At 40.2% G+C, this 19,853-nt stretch overlaps 2 protein-coding genes across 3 annotated transcripts in view; one reads left to right on the forward strand and one right to left on the reverse strand.

Moving 5' to 3' along the window:
* The window catches only part of HERC6 (HECT and RLD domain containing E3 ubiquitin protein ligase family member 6), a 55,396-nt gene that overhangs the window by 32,228 nt on the left and 3,315 nt on the right, over positions 1-19,853 (forward strand). For both annotated transcript variants that reach the window (XM_055587604.1, XM_055587603.1), the window contains exons 14-20: positions 2,380-2,493; positions 2,827-2,934; positions 4,641-4,802; positions 7,661-7,804; positions 15,754-15,920; positions 18,040-18,106; positions 18,539-18,609. In XM_055587604.1, the coding sequence (XP_055443579.1) occupies positions 2,380-2,493; positions 2,827-2,934; positions 4,641-4,802; positions 7,661-7,804; positions 15,754-15,920; positions 18,040-18,106; positions 18,539-18,609 (833 nt within the window). The remainder of the gene's footprint in view (positions 1-2,379; positions 2,494-2,826; positions 2,935-4,640; positions 4,803-7,660; positions 7,805-15,753; positions 15,921-18,039; positions 18,107-18,538; positions 18,610-19,853) is intronic.
* On the reverse strand, positions 5,445-5,985 carry LOC129657441 (ubiquitin-40S ribosomal protein S27a). Its single transcript, XM_055587605.1, has one exon. It carries the CDS (start codon positions 5,946-5,948, stop codon positions 5,478-5,480), a length of 471 nt encoding a protein of 156 aa, XP_055443580.1. The 5' UTR covers positions 5,949-5,985; the 3' UTR covers positions 5,445-5,477.

A 19,853-nucleotide genomic window follows, 5' to 3' on the forward strand; every position in this document is an offset into this window, starting at 1 on the left:
AAAGTGAAAGTGAGGTCACTCAGTCCTGTCTGAATCTTTGCGACCCCATGGACTATAGCCTACCAGGTTCCTCTGTCCATGGGATTTTCCAGGCAAGAGTACTGTTTCATCACAAAATATCAGTCTCAATAGGAGAGAGTATTGTGTGCAAAAAGTTAGTGCTTTTCAGAAGTAATAATGCACTCATATTTCTAAAGTAGTGTATTTCCTCCATCTTTATTAAGATATAACTGAAATAGAACATTGTGTAAGTTTAAGGTGTACAGTGTGTTAATTTGATTTGTTGTTGTTCAGTCACTAAGTCTGTTGCCTACTATCCTCTGTTGCCCACGTCTCATTTTGCCTTCAGTATTCACCAGCATCAGTGTCGTTTCACGTGAGTCGGTTCTTCGCATCAGATGGCCAAAGTATTGGAGCTTCAGCTTCAGCGTCAGTCCTTCCAGTGAACATTCAGGGTTGATTTCCTTTAGGAGTGACTGGTTTGATCTTCTCACTGTTCAAGGGACTCTCAAGAGTCTTCTCCAGCACCACGTTATGAAAGCAGTAATTCTTTGGCGCTCAGTCTTCTTTATGGTCCAACTCTCACATCTGTATACGATTACTGGAAAAACCATAGTTTTGACTATATGGACCTTTGTCAGCAAAGCGGTATCTCTGTTTTTTAATATTCTCTCTAGGTTTGTCATAACTTTCCTTCCACTGAGCAGGAGTCTTTTAATTTCATGGCTACAGTCACTATCCTCAGTGACTTTGGAGCCCAAAGAAATAAAATCTGTTACTACTTCCACTTTTTCTCTTTCTAGACACATATATATTACAAAACACTTATAGTTACTGTTTATTTAGTGTGGTAAGAACACTTAAGATCTACTGTCTTAGCAACTTTCTACTATATAGTACAATATTGTTAACTATGATCGCCATGCTGTGCATTAAATCCCCAGAACTTATTTATCTTATAACTGCAAGTTTGTACCGTTTGAGCAACATCTCTCCTTTTCTCCCACCCCCAATTCTATAAACCACCACTCCACTCTGTTTCTGAGTTTAGCTTTTTTTAGATCTCATGTGTAAGTGATATCTTACTGTATTTGCCTTTCTCTGAAGTATTTTGCTTAGCATAATGTCCTCACCATCCATCCATGTTGTTGCAAATGGCAGGATTTCCTTGTTTCTCATGGCTGAATAAAATTCCATTGCGTATATATGTATGTACCAGTGTATATGTGTACACATATATACACACCATATCTTCTTTATCCATTCATCTGTCCATGGACGCTTAGGTTGTTTATTTATCTTGGCTATTCTAAATAATGCTAAAATGAACATGGGGCTGTAGGTATCTCTTTGAGCAGGTGATTTCATTTCCTTTGGCTCTATACCCAAAGGTGGGATTGCTGGATCATGTGGTAGTTCTATTTTTAATTTTGTGAGGAAGCCTTCATACTGTTTTCCATAGTGCCCACACCAATTGACATTCCCACTAATGGTGCACGGAAGTTCCTTTTTCTCCACATCCTCACCAACACTTCTCTCTTGTATTTTTGATGATAGCCATTCTAATAGCCATAAGGTAATATTGCACTATGGTTTTGATTTGCATTTCCCTAATGATTAATGATGTTGAGCATATTTTCATGTACTTGTTGGGCATCTGTAAGTCTTCTTTGAAAAAAGTCTGTTCGGTTCGTCTGCCCATTTTTTAAAATTAGATATTTTGATTATTACTGTGGATGGTGACTGTAGGCATGCAATGAAAAGACGCTTATTCTTTGGAAGAAAAACTTTGACACACCTAAGTAGCGTATTAAAAAGCAGAGACATTACTTTGCTGACAAAGGTCCATACAGTCAAAGCTGTGGTTTTTCCAGTAGTCATGTACAGATGTGAGAGTTGGACCATAAAGAAGGCTGAGTGCCAAAGAATTGATGCTTTCGAACTGTGGTGTTGGGGAAGACTCTTGAGAGTCCCTTGGACAGCAAGAAGATCAAACCAACAATCCTAAAGGAAATCAACCCTGAATATTCACTGGAGGACTGATGCTAAAGCTGAAGCTCCAATACTTTGGCCGCCCGATGCAAAGAGCTGACTCATTTGAAAAGACCCTGATGCTGGGAAAGATTGAAGGCAGGAGGAGAAGGGGACGATAGAGGATGAGATGGTTGGATGGCATCACCGAATCAATGGACATGAGTTTGGGTAAACTCCGGGAGTTGGTGATGGGCAGGGAGGCCTGGCATGCTGCGGTCCATGGGGTCGCAAAGAGTCGGACAACAGTCGCAAAGACAACTGAGCGACTGAACTGAGCCATATATAAAAATAGATTAAGTTACTCATTGATAGAAAATAAATATCACAGGTTGTATTTTCTTTAAGGTAAACAAAACTAACTGTCGATTACCAGAAGATATGTTCCACATAAATGAATTCTCCTTTTTGTTGGACTTTTATGAAGATAGAAGAAGAGTGATCAATAGGGAAAAAAACCTGGTAAGAATAATATTTTACTTTCTGAATATTTTTTGTACTTTAAAAGGGAAAGGGAAATACATTAATAGCTATGTAGCTTCTTTGTAAGTTATGATCTGAAAATGTCCTCATTATAATGCTGAATTTGCTAAAGTAGATGCTCTTGGATAACTTAAAGTATCTTTCAGCCACAAAGCAAATGCATTTTCCTAGAAATTTGTTTCTAGGTAATTTAGATTCTTAAAAATGAATTCTATAAAGTATGGAGGTAAATAATTTAAGGTAGTGAGGTAAAGGAATGAAGGCTTCCTTTTCTTTTGATTATCAAAATTCTTCTGTCTTTTTAATTTTTAGATACCTGCAGAAAACTTCAATCTGATTATTTTCAGTGATTTTCCATTTGCCTTTAATTTGGTGTCCAAAATTAAATTATTGCAAGCTGATTCCCAAATAAGAATGCTGGTATGTATGTCTTATTTTTCATTATGTAAAATTTTCAAATATATACAAAGTAGAGATAATGGCATATTAAACCCCAGCACAAATTTTCAGCAGTCATCAACATTTTGCCATACTTCATTTATCATTTTTTAAATTTTTAGTTGCTACTACTTTTGCTAAAGTTTCTTTTTTTTTTTTTTTTTTGCTGTGGCATGCAGCTTGTAGGATCTTAGTTCCCTGACAGGGTTTGATCCCTCACCCTCAGCAGTGAAAGCTCGAAGTCCTAACCTCTGGCCACCAGGGAATTCCCATATTTTTGTTAAGTATTGTAAAGCAAATTCCAGGCTCAGTTTATTTTCACCTCTCCATATTTCAGTGCATTATTTCTGGTGGTTTCACTTTTGTTCATTCTGAGATTCATCAGTGGGTTCAGATGGTGACCACATTCTTCCACTGTAACATTTCCCATTAACCTTTTTTTTTAAAAAAAAAAAAATTAAATCATAGTTGGTGTACAATATTATATAAATTACAGACATGCAATATAGCGATTCACAATTTTTAAAGGTTATACTTCATTTATAGTTATTATAAAATATTGGCTATATCCCTGTGTTGTACAATATATACTTGTAGCTTATTTTGTATCTAATGGTTTGTACCCCTTCCCCTCTACTCCTATATTGCCCCTCCCAGCTTTCCTCTCCCCACTGGTAAACACTAGTTTGTTCTCTGTATCTGTTAGTCTCCTTCTTTTTTGTTTTATTCACTAGTTTGTTGTAGTTTTTAGATTCCACATGTAAATGATATCATACAGTATTTGTCTTTTTCCATACGTTGTACTTCACGTAGCAAAATGCCCTCCAAGTCCATCCATGTTGCTGCAAAAGGCAAAATTTTGTTAGTTTTTTTTTTAATGGCTGTGTAGTATTCCAAAATCACTGCAGATGGTGACCGCAGCCATGAAATTAAAAGACGCTTACTCCTTGGAAGGAAAGTCATGACCAACCTAGATAGCATATTCAAAAGCAGAGACATTACTTTGCCAACAAAGGTCCGTCTAGTCAAGGCTATGGTTTTTCCAGTGGTCATGTATGGATGTGAGAGTTGGACTGTGAAGAAAGCTGAGCACCGAAGAATTGATGCTTTTGAACTGTGGTGTTGGAGAAGACTCTTGAGAGTCCCTTGGACTGCAAGGAGATCCAACCAGTCCATTCTAAAGGAGATCAGCCCTGGGATTTCTTTGGAAGGAATGATGCTAAAGCTGAAACTCTAGTACTTTGGCCACCTCATGCGAAGAGTTGACTCATTGGAAAAGACTCTGATGCTGGGAGAGATGGGGGGCAGGAGGAGAAGGGGACGACAGAGGATGAGATGGCTGGATGGCATCACCAACTTGATGCACATGAGTTTGGGTGAACTCTGGGAGTTGGTGATGGACAGGGAGGCCTGGCATGCTGCAATTCATGAGGTCGCAAAGAGTCGGACACAACTAAGCAACTGAACTTAACTGAGTATTCCATCATTTGCGCAATTCCTTGGTGCCATAGATTTTATGATCTCTTTGTCTTCCAAATTATAGTTAAATGCTCTTTTACTTAAGTTATTGCGATATGAGTATATATAGCAATGGTTGGCATAAATGTATGCTATATAAAATGTTTATTTGAAATATTACACAATTTCTTGTACTCCTATGAGGATTCCTAAAATATTTCTTTTTCTAGAAATCTGAAGTGAACAACTACATGGATTTTAGGGGAATAATTCTGCCAAGAAGGGATGAATCTCCTTCATTTACGCTTAGAGTCAGACGAAGTCACTTAGTTGAAGATGCTCTATGTCAGTTAAGCCAAGCTGAAGACACTGACCTCCAGAAAATATTAGTGGTATGCTAAAAATCCTCATAATATTTTTACTGATGTGTGTGGGGGGAACATTTATATAATGTGGTACAAGGAGAACCTGTATTTGCAACTATAGTTATCAGCCTAATGGTTACCAGGATTCCTTGCTTACCCTTCAGAGAAAAGCTCCAGGATGTTTAATTGACCATTGGCTCTATGAGCTAACTATTAGTTAGTTACCTTTGGCTACAGAAATGCTTCATAATGAACCATCCCAAAGCATAGTGACTTAAAATAGTAATTTTACAGATCTGCAGTTCTGCTGAGACTGCTGCTCTAAGTTGAACTCATCTGAGTGGCTTTTCAGATTTTGTCTGTACCTGTTTACATGTTTGAGAATTGGCTAGGGATTGGTTACCTAGGCTTGGCCTGGCTCAGGCAGTCTGGCCCTGACTCCTATGTTTTCCATCTTCTTCCTAGGACCCACAAACATGTTCGCATATCAGTGTCAGAGGTACAAGATAGCAAGGCCCCTCCACACCCACCTGCCAAGCCACTGCCAAAAAAAAGATAGCAGGCCCAGTTAGACAACAAACATTGGTTTAGTCAAATCAAGTCACATGGCTGAACTCAAGTCAAGGGCTGGCATAATATATTCAGCCTTTTTTTTTTTTTTTTTTTAAATGTTAGCTCATATCTTTATTAACCAATATACAATTACTTGTCTTCTGGTTTGTTGAAACAATAGGTCAGACAACATTTGCCACAATAATGTCTGTCAAAGTGACTGGCCATAAAAACTCCAGCACCACATTCATCTGAGGGACACTCCCGGCGAAGGCGACTGATTTTGCCATTCTCATCCACCTTATAGTATTTCAGAACAGCCAATTTAACCTTCTTTCTCTTATGCTTGTTCTTCTTGGGAGTGGTGTAAGACTTCTTCTTCCTTTTCTTAGCGCCACCACGAAGTCTCAACACTAGATGAAGAGTGGACTCCTTTTGAATGTTGTAGTCAGACAAAGTACGTCCATCTTCCAGTTGCTTGCCAGCAAAGATCAGTCTTTGCTGGTCAGGAGGAATTCCTTCCTTATCCTGGATCTTGGCCTTTACATTTTCTATTGTATCCGAGGGCTCGACCTCGAGAGTGATGGTCTTCCCCGTCAGGGTCTTCACGAAAATCTGCATCTTGGCGGCGGTTCCACCGCAGATGGCGGATCCGAAAAAAAGCTATACTCAGCCTTTTTAATGAGAGGAACTATAAAGCCACATGCGAAAGACCTGGGCCAAGGAGGGGTGAAGAATTGGGGCAATGAATGCATTCAGCAAGCGGCAGGTAGAATGGATACTTTTGGCTCTAGTTTTAGTCACAGACTTTCCACTGTGTTGGTTCCATTTCCTAGCCATCCTTCACTTCATCCTTGGGGGCATCTGTAAGGTTTTTACTGTGTAATACTTCAGATCCTTTGCCCACAGAATAAAGATTAACTTTGTAGGTGAGAGCTGGCATCTGTCCAGAGGGGAGTGCATTTTCCTGATATCAGCCAAGAAGGGAAAAGTTAGGTTCTCAGAGAGGAAGTCAGACTCTGAGAGTTGGGTCTCAGGATTCTGATGGAAAATGAGGAAAGGATTTTATAAGCTAGGCTTTCTAGTTTTTATCTCCCTCTGTACCTATTTTCCTTTAAATCTTGATTATGAGGAAATCAATAGAAAGTGATTCTGCCTACAGGAAATGACAAAGAGGTAAGAAGGTAAACTTCAAGAGAAATCCAATCAAAATGTAGACTCTCAACAAGTCAAAGTTGTCGAGCTCTTTATGAGCACGTCCTGACCATAGCAAAGACAACCTTGTTGTATAAATGAGTGGAAGTAAGAAAATCAGAAGCAAGCTTAATTTATTCTTGGTATATCTTGATGGAATGTGAGGCAGGCCCTTGGTGATGATGGACAAGGCCAAGGAGGTAAATCTAGGTAAAGAGAAGTGAAAGAGAACTCTCAGTGAAGCTTGGTGATATTTACATTAAAAAGATGAAAAGAAACAAACGGAAGGGAAGTATAGAAGGAGTAGTTAGAGGGACTTGCTCAGCGGTCCAGTGGATAAGACTCTACACTCCCAATGCAGGGGGCCTGGGTTTGATGCCTGGTCAGGGAACTAGATTATGCATGCCACAACTAAGAGTTCCTATGCGGCAACTAAAGATCTTGCATATCCCAACTAAAGATACCACATGCCACAACTAAGACCTGACACAGCCAAATAAACACATAAATATTTACAACAAAGAGTAGTTAGAGAGATGGGAGGAAATCTAAGATAGTACTCGCACTGCAAATCCCAGAGGTAGACTTTAGAAAAGAGGGACCAGTTCTTATTGATGCTCACATGAGGGCTCTGGGCAGTCAGCTCTGAAATTTCCAACAAAGGTGCCATGTCCAGGCTGACAGGGAGGGAGGGCTGTTTATCTGAAGTTCTAATGAGGGGCGAGGCAGAAGAAACCAAATATTTGTTGACTGTAGCCTAAGTTGTAAAGCTTGACTGATGAGAGGAAGCTAGACAAGAGAGAAAAATTGAGAAATTTAGGGGCTCAGGGGTTTGAAGCACATCAAAATTTGGTTCAAGATGTTAGTCAGCATAATTGGTGAATGTTGAGTGTTGCCAGAACCTCACTTCACTTGGTTCATGTGGCCATGGGAGGGACCCATGTACTCACTATACAGTAATCTGACAGTAAGCAGGCTCACGGCACCCACTATCAGAAGCAAAGTGAGAGAGCATAGTACAGTTAGGTAAGGAGAGTGGGTTCTGGGAATTCTGGTGATGGCAGGAGGCTTGAAACTTTTCTGTAAATGTCAAGGCATTATATTTTAAGTCTGGACCTGACAAAGTCCTCTTTTCTCAGGTTGAATTTATTAAAGAAATTCGTTCTGTGGGGGAAGGGGTGAAGTCTGAGTTTTTTCACTGTATATTTGAATCTATGACCAAGGAAGAATATGGAATGTTCATATATCCCGAAGAGGATTCCTACATGTGGTTTCCTGTCAAAGTAAGTCTTTTATTTGTTTTCTTATGGTTTTTCAGAACAGAAAAAGTATACCATATACTGTAAATGAACACAATACCTGCTAATGTAAAATTAGGTCACAAAACCTTGCTACTCAAAATGTGGTCCACAGAGCGGAAGTTCCAGCATTACCTGGAACTGTTAGAAAAGCAGAATCTCAGGCCCATATCAGAATATATATTTTTATAAGATTGCCAGGTGATTTATATGACATTAAATTTTCAAACAGCTTGAATAAGGTATATTTGAGATATGATAAATGGTACATAAAATGTGCACTTTGATACATTTTGATGTACATCTATGCCCATGAAATTCAAGACAATGAAAACAAAAGACAGTGAACACATCCATCATCCCCTAGAGTTTCCTCAGGTTCCTTTCTGATCCTACTTCTCCCTGCTTCTATTCCCTGCCCATGCCTATGCAACCACTGATTCGATTTCTGACACTATAATTTGAATTTCCTAGAATTTTACATAAATGGAATCATAAGTAGTCTTTGTATCTGTCCTTTCACTCAGCATAATGATATTGAGAATCATGTGTGTTGTTGTATCTATCATAGTTCATTCCCTTCTATTGCTGAGTAGTATTCCATTGTTTAGATGTATTACACTTGGTTGAATATTGGGTGGTTTCCTAAATTTTAAGAGGCAGTAATCTAGAGTTTCAAACTAGGAGAGAAATTGTTAACAGAATCCTAGAGATAATTGCTAATTCTAATAAGATGATTCATTTATGAAATAATTATATTTTTACAAACATTTTCTTAAAGTAGTAAAAACTTCATTTCTCTATTAGTGTGTGTGTGTGTGTTAGTCACTCAGTCATGTCAGACTCTATGTGACCATGTGGACTGTAGCCTTTGGTAGCCTTTGGTAGCAAAGTTCTCTGTCCATGGGGTTCTCCAGGCCAGAATACTGGAGTGGATTGCCATGCCCTCCTCCAGGAGATCTTCCCAATGCAGGGATTGAATCCAGGTCTTCTGAATTGCAGGCAGACTCCTTATCAGCTGAGCCACAAGGGAAGCCTTCTCTGTTAGTAACACAGAGCAAATAATTCTAACAAGAATCACATGTTGAACTTCAATTTATTGATCTCCTTTCCCATAAACTTCCAAATACTCTTTCAAATGATATGGTGAAGTTTGGAACCCAGAAAGAAAAGGGTACAGGAAGAGAACATGAATGAGAGTGAAAAAGTACTAAAAGGTGTTTTGTATCTTTTTAGAAGGGCTTCCCAGGTGGCTCAGTGGTACAGAATCTGCCTGCTAATGCAGGAGACATGGATTTGATCCCTGGGTGGGAAAGATACCCTGGAGAAGCCACCCACTCCAGTATTTTTGCCTGGGAAAATTCATGAACAGAGAGCCTGGCAGGCTACAGTCCATGGAGTCCCGAAAGAATTGGACACAATTTAGCGGCTAGATGTTTAGCCACTAAACATCTTTTTGAGAAAGAATGAATCTCTAAAAGATAGGAGTGGCTAAGGTGTGCCATTGGTAGGGTCAACCAGCAAGTTTTTACTGGCTGTTTCTTGAAGTTCCCACATTGTATTAAATACTATAGAAGATTCAGATTAGTGGATAACACAATCTCTTTGCTTTGAAAACATTTTATATATGTAGATAGAGCAATAAGACTAAAATACCAGGAATTTTAGAAAGTTTTTGAAATTTTGTGCTGCTGACTTTGTGTTGTAATCAATTCAGTTCAGTTGCTCAGTTGTTTCTGACTCTTTGCAACCCCATGGACTGTAGCATGCCAGGCTTCCCTGTCCATCACCAACTCCTGGAGCTTGCTCAAACTCATGTCCATCAAGGCGGTGATGCCATCCAACCATCTCATCCTCTGTTGTCCCCTTCTCTTCCTGCCTTCAATCTTGTCCAGCATCAGGGTCTGTTGTAATAGTTGTTGGGTAATAGGTAGGATAGGGAAGGAAGCACTCTTGTGAGATGAGAAGCCCAGAGATCTAGTCTTGAGTGATGGTGGGTATATAATTTAGCCTCTCTGAGTTTTTAGTTTCTTCAACTGTAAAAATGCCTGCTGCTGCTGCTGCTAAGTCACTTCAGTCGTATCCGACTCTGTACAACCCCATAGACGGCAGCCTACCAGGCTCCTCCGTCCATGGGATTTTCCAGGCAAGAGTACTGGAGTGGGTTGCCATTGCCTTCTCCGGTAAAAATGCCTAAGTACTAGCAAAACTAATTTCTATTCTGCCTGCTTTATAGAGCTATTGTGAGATTAAAACAAGATAAAAGGTATGTCAAAGTGTGAAGTTCCCTGAAAACTTTAGGTCACTATACAAATTTAAGGGATTCTTTCTTAGGACCTAAAGAAATCAAGGGGGACTGAAGTGATTGGAAAAAGTGTCATTGGAAAATGGAGCCCTGAGGTTAATGACGAAGGATAGGGACTAAATATATCAAAACAATGCAAGTAGGGAATGGAAAGGAAGAAAATAAACCTCATATCAACTCTATGAGATAGGTGGTTTGCCCCATTTTACAGATGAAGAAACTGAGGCACAGAGAGATTAAATAAACTGTCTACAGATATTCATTACCTCCACCATAGTTTGAAAGTGAAAGTGAAGTCGCTCAGTCGTATCCGACTCTTTGCGACCCCATGGACTGTGGCCTACCAGGCTCCTCTGTCCATGGGATTCTCCAGGCAAGAATACTGGAATGGGTTGCCATTTTCTTCTCCAGGGGATCTTCCCAACCCAGGGATCAAACCCAGGTCTCCCGCATTGGAGGTAGATGCTTTAACCTCTGAGCCACCAGGGAAGCCCCACCATAGTTTGGCCCCAAGTAAATAACAGGGAGGGAACACAGCTCTACCCATTAACAGAAAATTGGATTAAAGATTTACTGAGCATGGCCCCGCCCATCAGAACAAGACCCAATTTCCCCCTCAGTCAGTCTCTCCCATCAGGAAGCTTCCATAAGCCTCTTACCTTCTCCATCAGAAGGCAGACAGACTGAAAACCACAATCACAGAAAACTAATCAATCTGATCACATGGACCACAGCCTTGTCTATCTTAGTGAAACTATGAGCCATGCCTTATAGGGCCACTCAAGAAGGAAGGGTCATGGTGGAGAGTGCTGACAAAACGTGGTCCACTGAAGAAGAGAATGGCAAACCACTTTAGTATTCTTGCCTTGAGAACCCCGTGAACAGTATGAAAAGGCGAAAAATTAGGACACTGAAAGATGAATTCCCCAGGTCGATAGGTACCCAATATGCTATTAGAGATCAGTGGAGAAGTAACTCCTGAAAGAATGAAGAGACAGAGCCAAAGCAAAAACAACCATCCAGTTGTGGATGTGACTGGTGATAGAAGCAAAGTCTGATGCTGTAAAGAGCAAAATTGCATAGGAACCTGGAATGTTAGGTCCATGAATCAAGACAAATTGGAAGTGGTCAAACAGGAGATGGCAAGAGTGAACGTTGACATTTTAGGAATCAGAGAACTAAAATGGACTGGATGGGTGAATTTAAATAAGATGACCATTATATCTACTACTATAGGCAAGAATCCCTTACAAGAAATGGAGTAGCTATCATACGCAACAAGAGTCCGAAATGCAGTACTTGGATGCAATCTCAAAAATGGCAGAATGATCTCTGTTCATTTCCAAGGCAAACCATTCAATATCACATTAATCCCAGTCTATGCTCCAACCAACCAGTCCATTCTGAAGGAGATCAGCCCTGGGATTTCTTTGGAAGGAATGATGCTAAAGCTGAAACTCCAGTACTTTGGCCACCTCATGCAAAGAGTTGACTCATTGGAAAAGACTCTGATGCTGGGAGGGATTGGGAGCAGGAGGAGAAGGGGACGACAGAGGATGAGATGGCTGGATGGCATCACTGACTCAATGGACGTGAGTCTGGGTGAACTCTGGGAGTTGGTGATGGACAGGGAGGCCTGGCGTGCTGCGATTCATGGGGTCGCAAAGAGTTGGACACGACTGAGCGACTGATCTGATCTGATCTGATGCTCCAACCAGTAATGCTGAAGAAGCTGAAGTTGAACGGTTCTATGAAGACCTACAAGACCTAGGACTAACACCCCAAAAAGATGTCCTTTTCATTATAGGGGACTGGATGCAAAAATTGGAAGTCAAGAGATACCTGGAGTAACAGGAAGATTTGGCCTTGGAGTACAGAATGAAGCAGGACAAAGGCTAATAGAGTTTTCCCAAGAGAATGCACTGGTCTTAGCAAACATCCTCTTCCAACAACACAAGAGAAGACTCTACACATGGACAACACCAGATGGTCAATACTGAATTCAGATTGATTATATTCTTTGCAGCCAAAGATGGAGAAGCTCTATACAGTCAGCAAAAACAAGACCAGGAGCTGACTGTGGCTCAGATCATGAACTCCTTATTGCCAAATTCAGACTGAAATTGAAGAAAGTAGGGAAAACCACTAGACCATTCAGGTATGACCTAAATCAAATCCCTCACGATTATACAGTGGATGTGACAAATCAATTCAAGGGATTATATCTGATAGAGTACCTGAAGAACTATGGATGGAGGTTCATGACATTGTACAGGAAACAGGAATCAAGACATTCCCCAAGAAAAAGAAATGCAAAAAAGCAAAATGGATGTCTTAGGAGGCCTTACAAGTAGCTATGAAAAGAGAAGCAAAAAGCAAAGGAAAAAAGGAAAAATATACCCACTTGAATGCAGAGTTCCAAAGAATAGCAAGGAGAGATAAGAAAGCCTTCCTCAGTAATCGTGCAAAGAAATAGAGGAAAACAATAGAATGGGAAAGACTGGCGATCTCTTCAAGAAAATTAGAGATACCAAGGGAACATTTCATGCAAGGATAGGCACAATAAAGGACAGAAATGGTATGGACCTAACAGAAGCAGAAGATATTAAGAAGAGGTGGCAAGAATACACAGAAGAACTATACAAAAAAGATCTTCATGACCCAGATAATCACGATGGTGTGATCACTCACCTAGAGCCAGACATCCTGGAATGTGAAGTCAAGTGGGCCTTAGAAAGCATCACTACGAACAAAGCTAGTGGACGTGATGAAATTCCAGCTGAGCTATTTCAAATCCTAAAAGATGATGCTGTGAAAGTGCTGCACTCAATATGCCAGCAAATTTGAAAAACTCAGCAGTGGCCACAGGACTGGAAAAGGTCAGTATTCATTCCAATCCCAAAGAAAGGCAATGCCAAAGAATGCTCAAACTACCGCACAATTGCACTTATCGCACATGCTAATAAAGTAATGCTCAAAATTCTCCAAGCCAGGCTTCAACAGTATTTGAACCACAAACTTCCAGATGTTGAAGCTGGATTTAGAAAAGGCAGAAGAACCAGAGATCAAATTGCCAACATCTACTGGATCATCGAAAAAGCAAGAGAGTTCCAGAAAAACATCTATTTCTGTTTTATTGACTATGCCAAAGCCTTTGACTGTGTGGATCACAACAAACTTTGGAAAATTCTTAAAGAGATGGGAATACCAGACTACCTGACCTGCCTCTTGAGAAACCTGTATGCAGGTCAGAAAGCAACAGTTAGAACTGGATATGGAACAACAAGAAAGAAAGAAAGTGAAAGTGAAGTCGCTCAGTCGTGTCCAAATCTTTATGACCCCATGGACGCCAGGCTCCTCTGTCCATGGGATTTTCTAGGCAAGACCCTGGAGTGGGTTGCCATTTCCTTCTCCAGGGAACTTCTCAACCCAGGGATCAAACCCAGGTCTCCCGCATTGTAGACAGACACTTTATCGTGTGAGCCACCAGGGAAGTCAAATATTTCTTTGAGCCCCTTTTTTCGTGGGGGAGGACAAGAATACTGGAGTGGGTTGCCATTCCCTTCTCCATGAGATCTTCCCGACCCAGGGATTGAACCCAGGTCTCCCACATTGTAGGCAGACGCCTTACCATCTGAGCCACCAGGGAAGTCTCTATGGAATAACAGACTGGTTCCAAATAAGGAAAGGAGTACGTAAAGGCTGTATACTGTCACTCTGCTTATTTTACTTATATGCAGAGTACGTCATGAGAAATGCTGGGCTGGGTGAAGCACAAGCTAGAATCAAGATTGCCAGGAGAAATATCAATAACGTCAGATATGCAGATGATACCACCCTTATGGCAGAAAGTGAAGAAGAACTAAAGAGCCTCTTGATGAAAGTGAAAGAGGAGAGTGTAAAAGGTGGCTTAAAGTTCAACATTCAGAAAACTAAGATCATGACATCCAGTCCTATAACTTCATGGCAAATAGATGGGAAAACAGTGGAAACAGTGAGAGACTTTATTTTGGGGCGCTCAAAATTCACTGCAGATGGTGACTGCAGCCATGAAATTAAAAAGACACTTGTTCCTTGAAAGGAAAGTTATGACCAACCTAGACAGCATATTAAAAAGCAGACACATTACTTTGCCAACAAAGGTCCATCTAGTCAAAGCTGTGGTTTTTCCAGTGGTCATGTATGGATGTGAGAGTTGGACTATAAAGAAGGCTGAGTGCTAAAGAGTTGATGCTTTTGGACTGGGGTGCTGGAGAAGACTCTTGACAGTCCCTTGGACTGCAAGGAGATCCAACCAGTCCATCCTAAATGAAATCAGTCCTGAATATTCATTGCAAGGACTGATATTGAAACTGAAACTCTAATAATTTGGCTACCTGATGTGAAGAACTGTTTCATTTGAAAAGACCCTGATGCTGAGAAAGATTGAAGGCAGGAGGGGAAGGGGACAATAGAGGATGAGATGGTTGGATGGCATCACTAACTCAATGGACATGAGTTTGAATGAACTCTAGTGAACTCTGGGAGTTAGTGATGGACAGGGTGTCTTGACATGGCTGCAGTCCATGGGATCTCAAAGAGTCAGACACGACTGAGAGACTGAACTGAACTGAGTGGATATTCAACTTGCAAGTGACCAAGTGAGGATATAAATTTAAGAGTGATCCCAAAGCCCCCTTAAGTGTTACTGAATACTATACTGCTGGATAGAAAACAAAGAGACAAAATCCACTAGAATCAGGGACACCTTACAAATACAGGAAGTAAGACTGATTAGATTAGAAGAGGTCTCCTTTGGAGAGTACTTGTATTGAACTTTTAACTCCTTTTGAAAATTTAAGTGCATTTTTAACGTTTCTCCTAGGCAATTACACTAGGAAGTAAATAGAGCAAGTAGATTGAAGCACAGATTACTATATGGGTGGCCTAAAGTCAGTGATCAGCTAACAGCAAAGCCGGCACTGGAATTGAAGTCTTGGAATCGTGACCTGTCGGTTGGGCTGCAGTGACGGCCTGGCCAGATGTAGCCAGGGTTTACTTCATCCAGGACCACACAGTGCAGAGAAGAGTGAAGCCAATTTTATCAGGACTCTTTCCTTCTTCCTTCCACAGACCTTCATACTCAACAGCATCAGTCACCTTCCCTGACCCATATGCTTGTCCCTGTAACCACGCCTGGGTTGGGGGCTGCGTTGCTGAAGGGGCCAGCACTCCTCTGACACACCCCTGGCATGACTGATGCCCGCTGCAGGCATAAAGTATACCCTTCCTTCCTGGGGTCATTTTCTACATGAATTTGAAGACAAACACTGTAAAATTCAATAGTGAAAACCTTCATTTTTAAGGTTCACTGAGCATTTTTTTCATATTCCAGATATGCTGTCAGTCACAAAAAGCAAATTCATTTGTTTAATATTCTGAACTGTTAAAATTTGTATTTTAACTTACAGAAGAATTTTATATTGTATTATAACCTATATAAGAACCTCAAATTTTTATTTTCCTAAAGCTCATTTTGTTTCTAATTTCTGACTCTGAGAAAAAGGAACCAAACTTTTTTTTACTAATCTAATTATGTTTGGATTATTGATTATATTTAATACATAAAGGATTTTTTTTTCTTCTCTAGCCTAAATTTGAGAAGAAGATGTATTTCCTCTTTGGGATGCTGTGTGGACTCTCCCTATATAATTTTAATGTTGTCTACCTCCCTTTCCCACTGGCTCTGTTTAAGAAACTTCTGGACCAGGAGCCATCATTGGAAGATTTAAAAGAACTCAGTCCTTCTTTTGGAAAGTGAGTAAATATAATTTTTTTTTAGGACTGTGTATCTAGTCAGTCTCAGTCCTTCTCAGTTGTTTAGACACAAATAATGTTACACACAGACACATACACACACACAGATAAGGTCTTCAGGTTCAATAAATGTGCATGCTTTTTAGATGAGTTTGAATTTTAGCATAACTTATAATCAAGTAAACCTTCAGAAGTGGAAAAAAGCCAAATGCTCCTCTAATTAGCAATGGCACAATGAACAGAGCTGTGGTCTAGTCTCTTGAATTTATCCAGATGGAAATAGTTGCTTTGGATAGAACATGATATTCGTAATGAGAATCATGCATGCTATACTGATTTTAAATCAATCCTATTAAATCATATTTCACTTATTTCACTAAATCAGCATGTCACAAACTTTGGTTTTTCATTTTTATTTATTTTTTGGCTGTGCTAGGTCTTCATGCTGGGCAGGCTTTGTGTAGATGCAGGGAGTGGGGGGCACTCTAGTTGTAGTACTCGAGCTTCTCATTGTGGTGGCTTCTCTTGTTGCAGAGCATGGGCTGTAGGGCATGCAGGCTTCAGTAGCTGCAGCACGAGGGTCAGTAGTTGCGGCCCCCAGGCTCTAGAGCACAGGCTCAGTAGTTGTGGTGCACGGGCATAGTTGCTCTGCAGCATGTGGGATCTTCCCGGATCAGAGATCGAACCTGTGTCTCCTGCATTTGTAGGCAGATTCTTTACCACTGAGCCAGGAGGGAAGCCCATGAACTTTATTTTTTAAGGATTGAAAAATGCTTGTTCTAGGTTAAAAGGCCAACTATATTCTGTAAAGAAAAAACTGGCAACACGTGATAGACAATGGATTAATATCTTTGTATAATATAGATATGACTATATGTATATATATAAACAAAAAATATGCTCAACCTTACTAGTAACCAAGAAAATGCAGATGAAAATGAGATATAATTTTTCTGCTTATAGACTGACGACTGTTACAAAGTTTTTCATATAGCATAGAGTTGGCAACAGATGGAAGAAAAAGATTCTCTTCCTGTGTACTGTTAGTGAAAGAAAACACTGGCTAGATTTATACCATATACTCTGACAGTGTAGAGCAGGGCTTTTCAACCTTGGCAGTACACACATTTTGGGCTACATAATTCTTTGTTGTGAAAGACTGACTTGGACATTGTAGAGATGCCTAGCAGCATATGGGGCTGCTACCCACTAGATGCCAGTACTAAGTGCAAGTCGTTCAGTCGTGTCAGACTTTTTGCGACCCCAAGGACTTTACAGTCCATGGAATTCTCCAGAATACTGGAGTGGGTAGCCTTTCCCTTCTCCAGGGGATCTTCCCAACCCAGGGATCAAACCCAGCTCTCCTGCATTGCAGGTGGATTCTTTTCACCAGCTGAGCCACAAGGAAAACCCAAGAATACTGGAGTGGGTAGCCTATTCCTTCTCCAGCGGATCTTCCTGACACAGGAATCTCCTGCATTGCAGGCAGATTCTTTACCAACTGAACTATCAGGGAAGCTTGCTCAAACTCATGTCCATCGAGTTGGTAATGCCATCCAACCAGCTCATCCTCTGTCATCCCCTTCTCTTACTGCCTTCAATCTTTCCCAGCGTCAGGATCTTTTCCAACGAGTCAGTTCTTTGCATCAGATGGCCAAAGTATTGTAGTTTCAGCTTCAGCTTCAGTCCTTCCAATGAATATTCAGGACTGATTTCCTTTAGGATTGACTGGTTTGATCTTGCAGTCCAAGGGACCCCCTTTAATCATAACACTCCCTTTAATTGTGACAACCAAAGATGTCTCCAGATTTTGCCAAATGTCCCCTGGGAGACAAAATAAGGCCTGGTTTAGGGGAAGGGCTGGTCTAGGGGAAGGGGCTCCTTTCTGAAAATTTCCACCAAGATTCAGCAGTGTCCACATGATAGGCAGTAATCTGACCAATCAAACTTGTAAAGGTTAACTCTAGGAAGAGGGAATGGGAAGGTGGAGAAGAAATTTACATGACTTTTAATACACTTTATAAATTTTTATATTGTTCCCATTTTTTCCATTGACCATTTATTTCTTTTGAAGTTGTGTAGGAATAATATGTATATTTTAAACCAAAATTTTCATTAGGTGTTTGCAAGAAGTTCTAAATGATGATGCTAATGACATTAAAGAAGAATTTGGCCTACGTTTTTCTGTGAGTACTAATGAAAATCAGATTATAGTTTAGATTAATGTTTTTAAAAATGTTTTTTATTATAATATCTTATATATTGGATATGTTTTTTGAAGGGTATTATACTTCGGTACTGTAAGACTTTTCCCCCACTTGCTCCTTATTTGATGCCTTATGTCTATACACTCTCAAAGTGAAAAGATAGCAATTATTCAATCAATGTGAACACTGTAAAAAATTAAATGGAATGATATATGCATAAAGCAATATATAGCATATACTATGGTATGTTTTTATTTATATATATAGTTAGATGATTGAACTATATAAATAATTATTTAATGCCTAGTTATTTAAAGTTTTATAGGGAAGAATGTACTAGCAATAATGGTCTTGTGGTTGACTATTCAGACTTTCTTTCATGTTTGGTACCTGAATATATTTTGGTTACAGATACACTGGGACCAAAATGATGTTGATTTAATTCCAAATGGGATTTCTGTATTTGTAGACCAAAGCAACAAGTAAGTTTGAGACATCACACATCTGTTTTGAATACACATAAAATGTTTATATCACTATGCTTTATAAATATATTTTGTCTTTTGCTGTGCTCAGTCGCTCAGCTGTGTCCAACTCTTTGTGACCCCATGGACTGTAGCCCACCAGGCTCCTCTGTCCAGTGGGACTCTCCAGGCAAGAATACTGGAATGGGTTGCCATACGTTCCTCCAGGGGATCTCCCCAACCCAGGGACTGAACCCAGGTTTCCCGCATTTCAGACAGATTCTTTACCGTCTGAGCTACCCAGTCTTTCCAGATGATCATTTTAGCTTCTGATCTTTTTCAAAGGATTAAAGGTTACAGGAAAAGAAGGGACGAAAGGAGTCAAGATTAAATATTTCCTTTGCAGCACTTTACACTGTTCATTTAACAATTATTTTTTGAGCCCCTACTCTATACTAGACCCTATTCTAGGTGTCAGAGATACGGCAGTAAAAAAAGATGCAAAATCTGGAGCAGAAATTACAGTGGAGCAGAAAGTCAATAAATTATTATGTAATAGAAAGTCAGATAAGGACGAACACTCCGAAGAAAATGAAAACCAGTTAAGAAACTAGAAGGTGACAGGTAAACCACAGAAATTGGCAAATGCTGCAAATGAGGGTTCCATCTTGTTCCCTCACCTTTTAAGAAAGCTGGTTGTAGAACATTTACCAGCACACCACTGGTTACAGGGGAGGACAGAGGAGGTTGATTCAGAAATGATGGTCCTTGAAGGATGCTCAAAGGGTAGGAGATTAGCATGTTTTAGGGTGATATCTGGTGGAAATATCTCCAGTAGCACACCTGCTCTCAGGAAATTCATCACAAATTGGAGAAGACAATCTGCAGACATAATTTACACACAGTGATGTGCTGTGAGAGGGGAGAGAGAGTAGAACAGAGGACCAACCCTGAGAAAGTCATGTTCATTTTTAATTCTGATGAGTGACGGAAGTTGCCAGGTGAAAAGGAAGCTCTGCCTGCTGTGGCCTAACTGTAAGGGAGACAGTGAGGCCAGTGAACTGAAGGTCAGCATGGCCGGAGGTTCAAATGGCAGTGGGCAGAGACTGCAGAGTCAGGCAAGGGGCACGTCATGGAGCCCATGGTTTTTTACCCCCTTCCCCCATGGAGACCTTTTTAATCCTGCTAAAGTGGTTTGAAATTTACCTTCCAGGCAATGAGAAGTCTTTTAAAGATTTTAAGCGGGAGAATGACATATTCAG

This window comes from Bubalus kerabau, chromosome 7, assembly GCF_029407905.1.
Source record: "Bubalus kerabau isolate K-KA32 ecotype Philippines breed swamp buffalo chromosome 7, PCC_UOA_SB_1v2, whole genome shotgun sequence".
Taxonomy (NCBI): domain Eukaryota; kingdom Metazoa; phylum Chordata; class Mammalia; order Artiodactyla; family Bovidae; genus Bubalus; species Bubalus kerabau.

Coding starts and splice junctions, on each gene's coding strand:
- LOC129657441 (XM_055587605.1), bottom strand. CDS start 5,948: ATGCAGATTTTCGTGAAGACCCTGACGGGGAAGACCATCACTCTCGAG.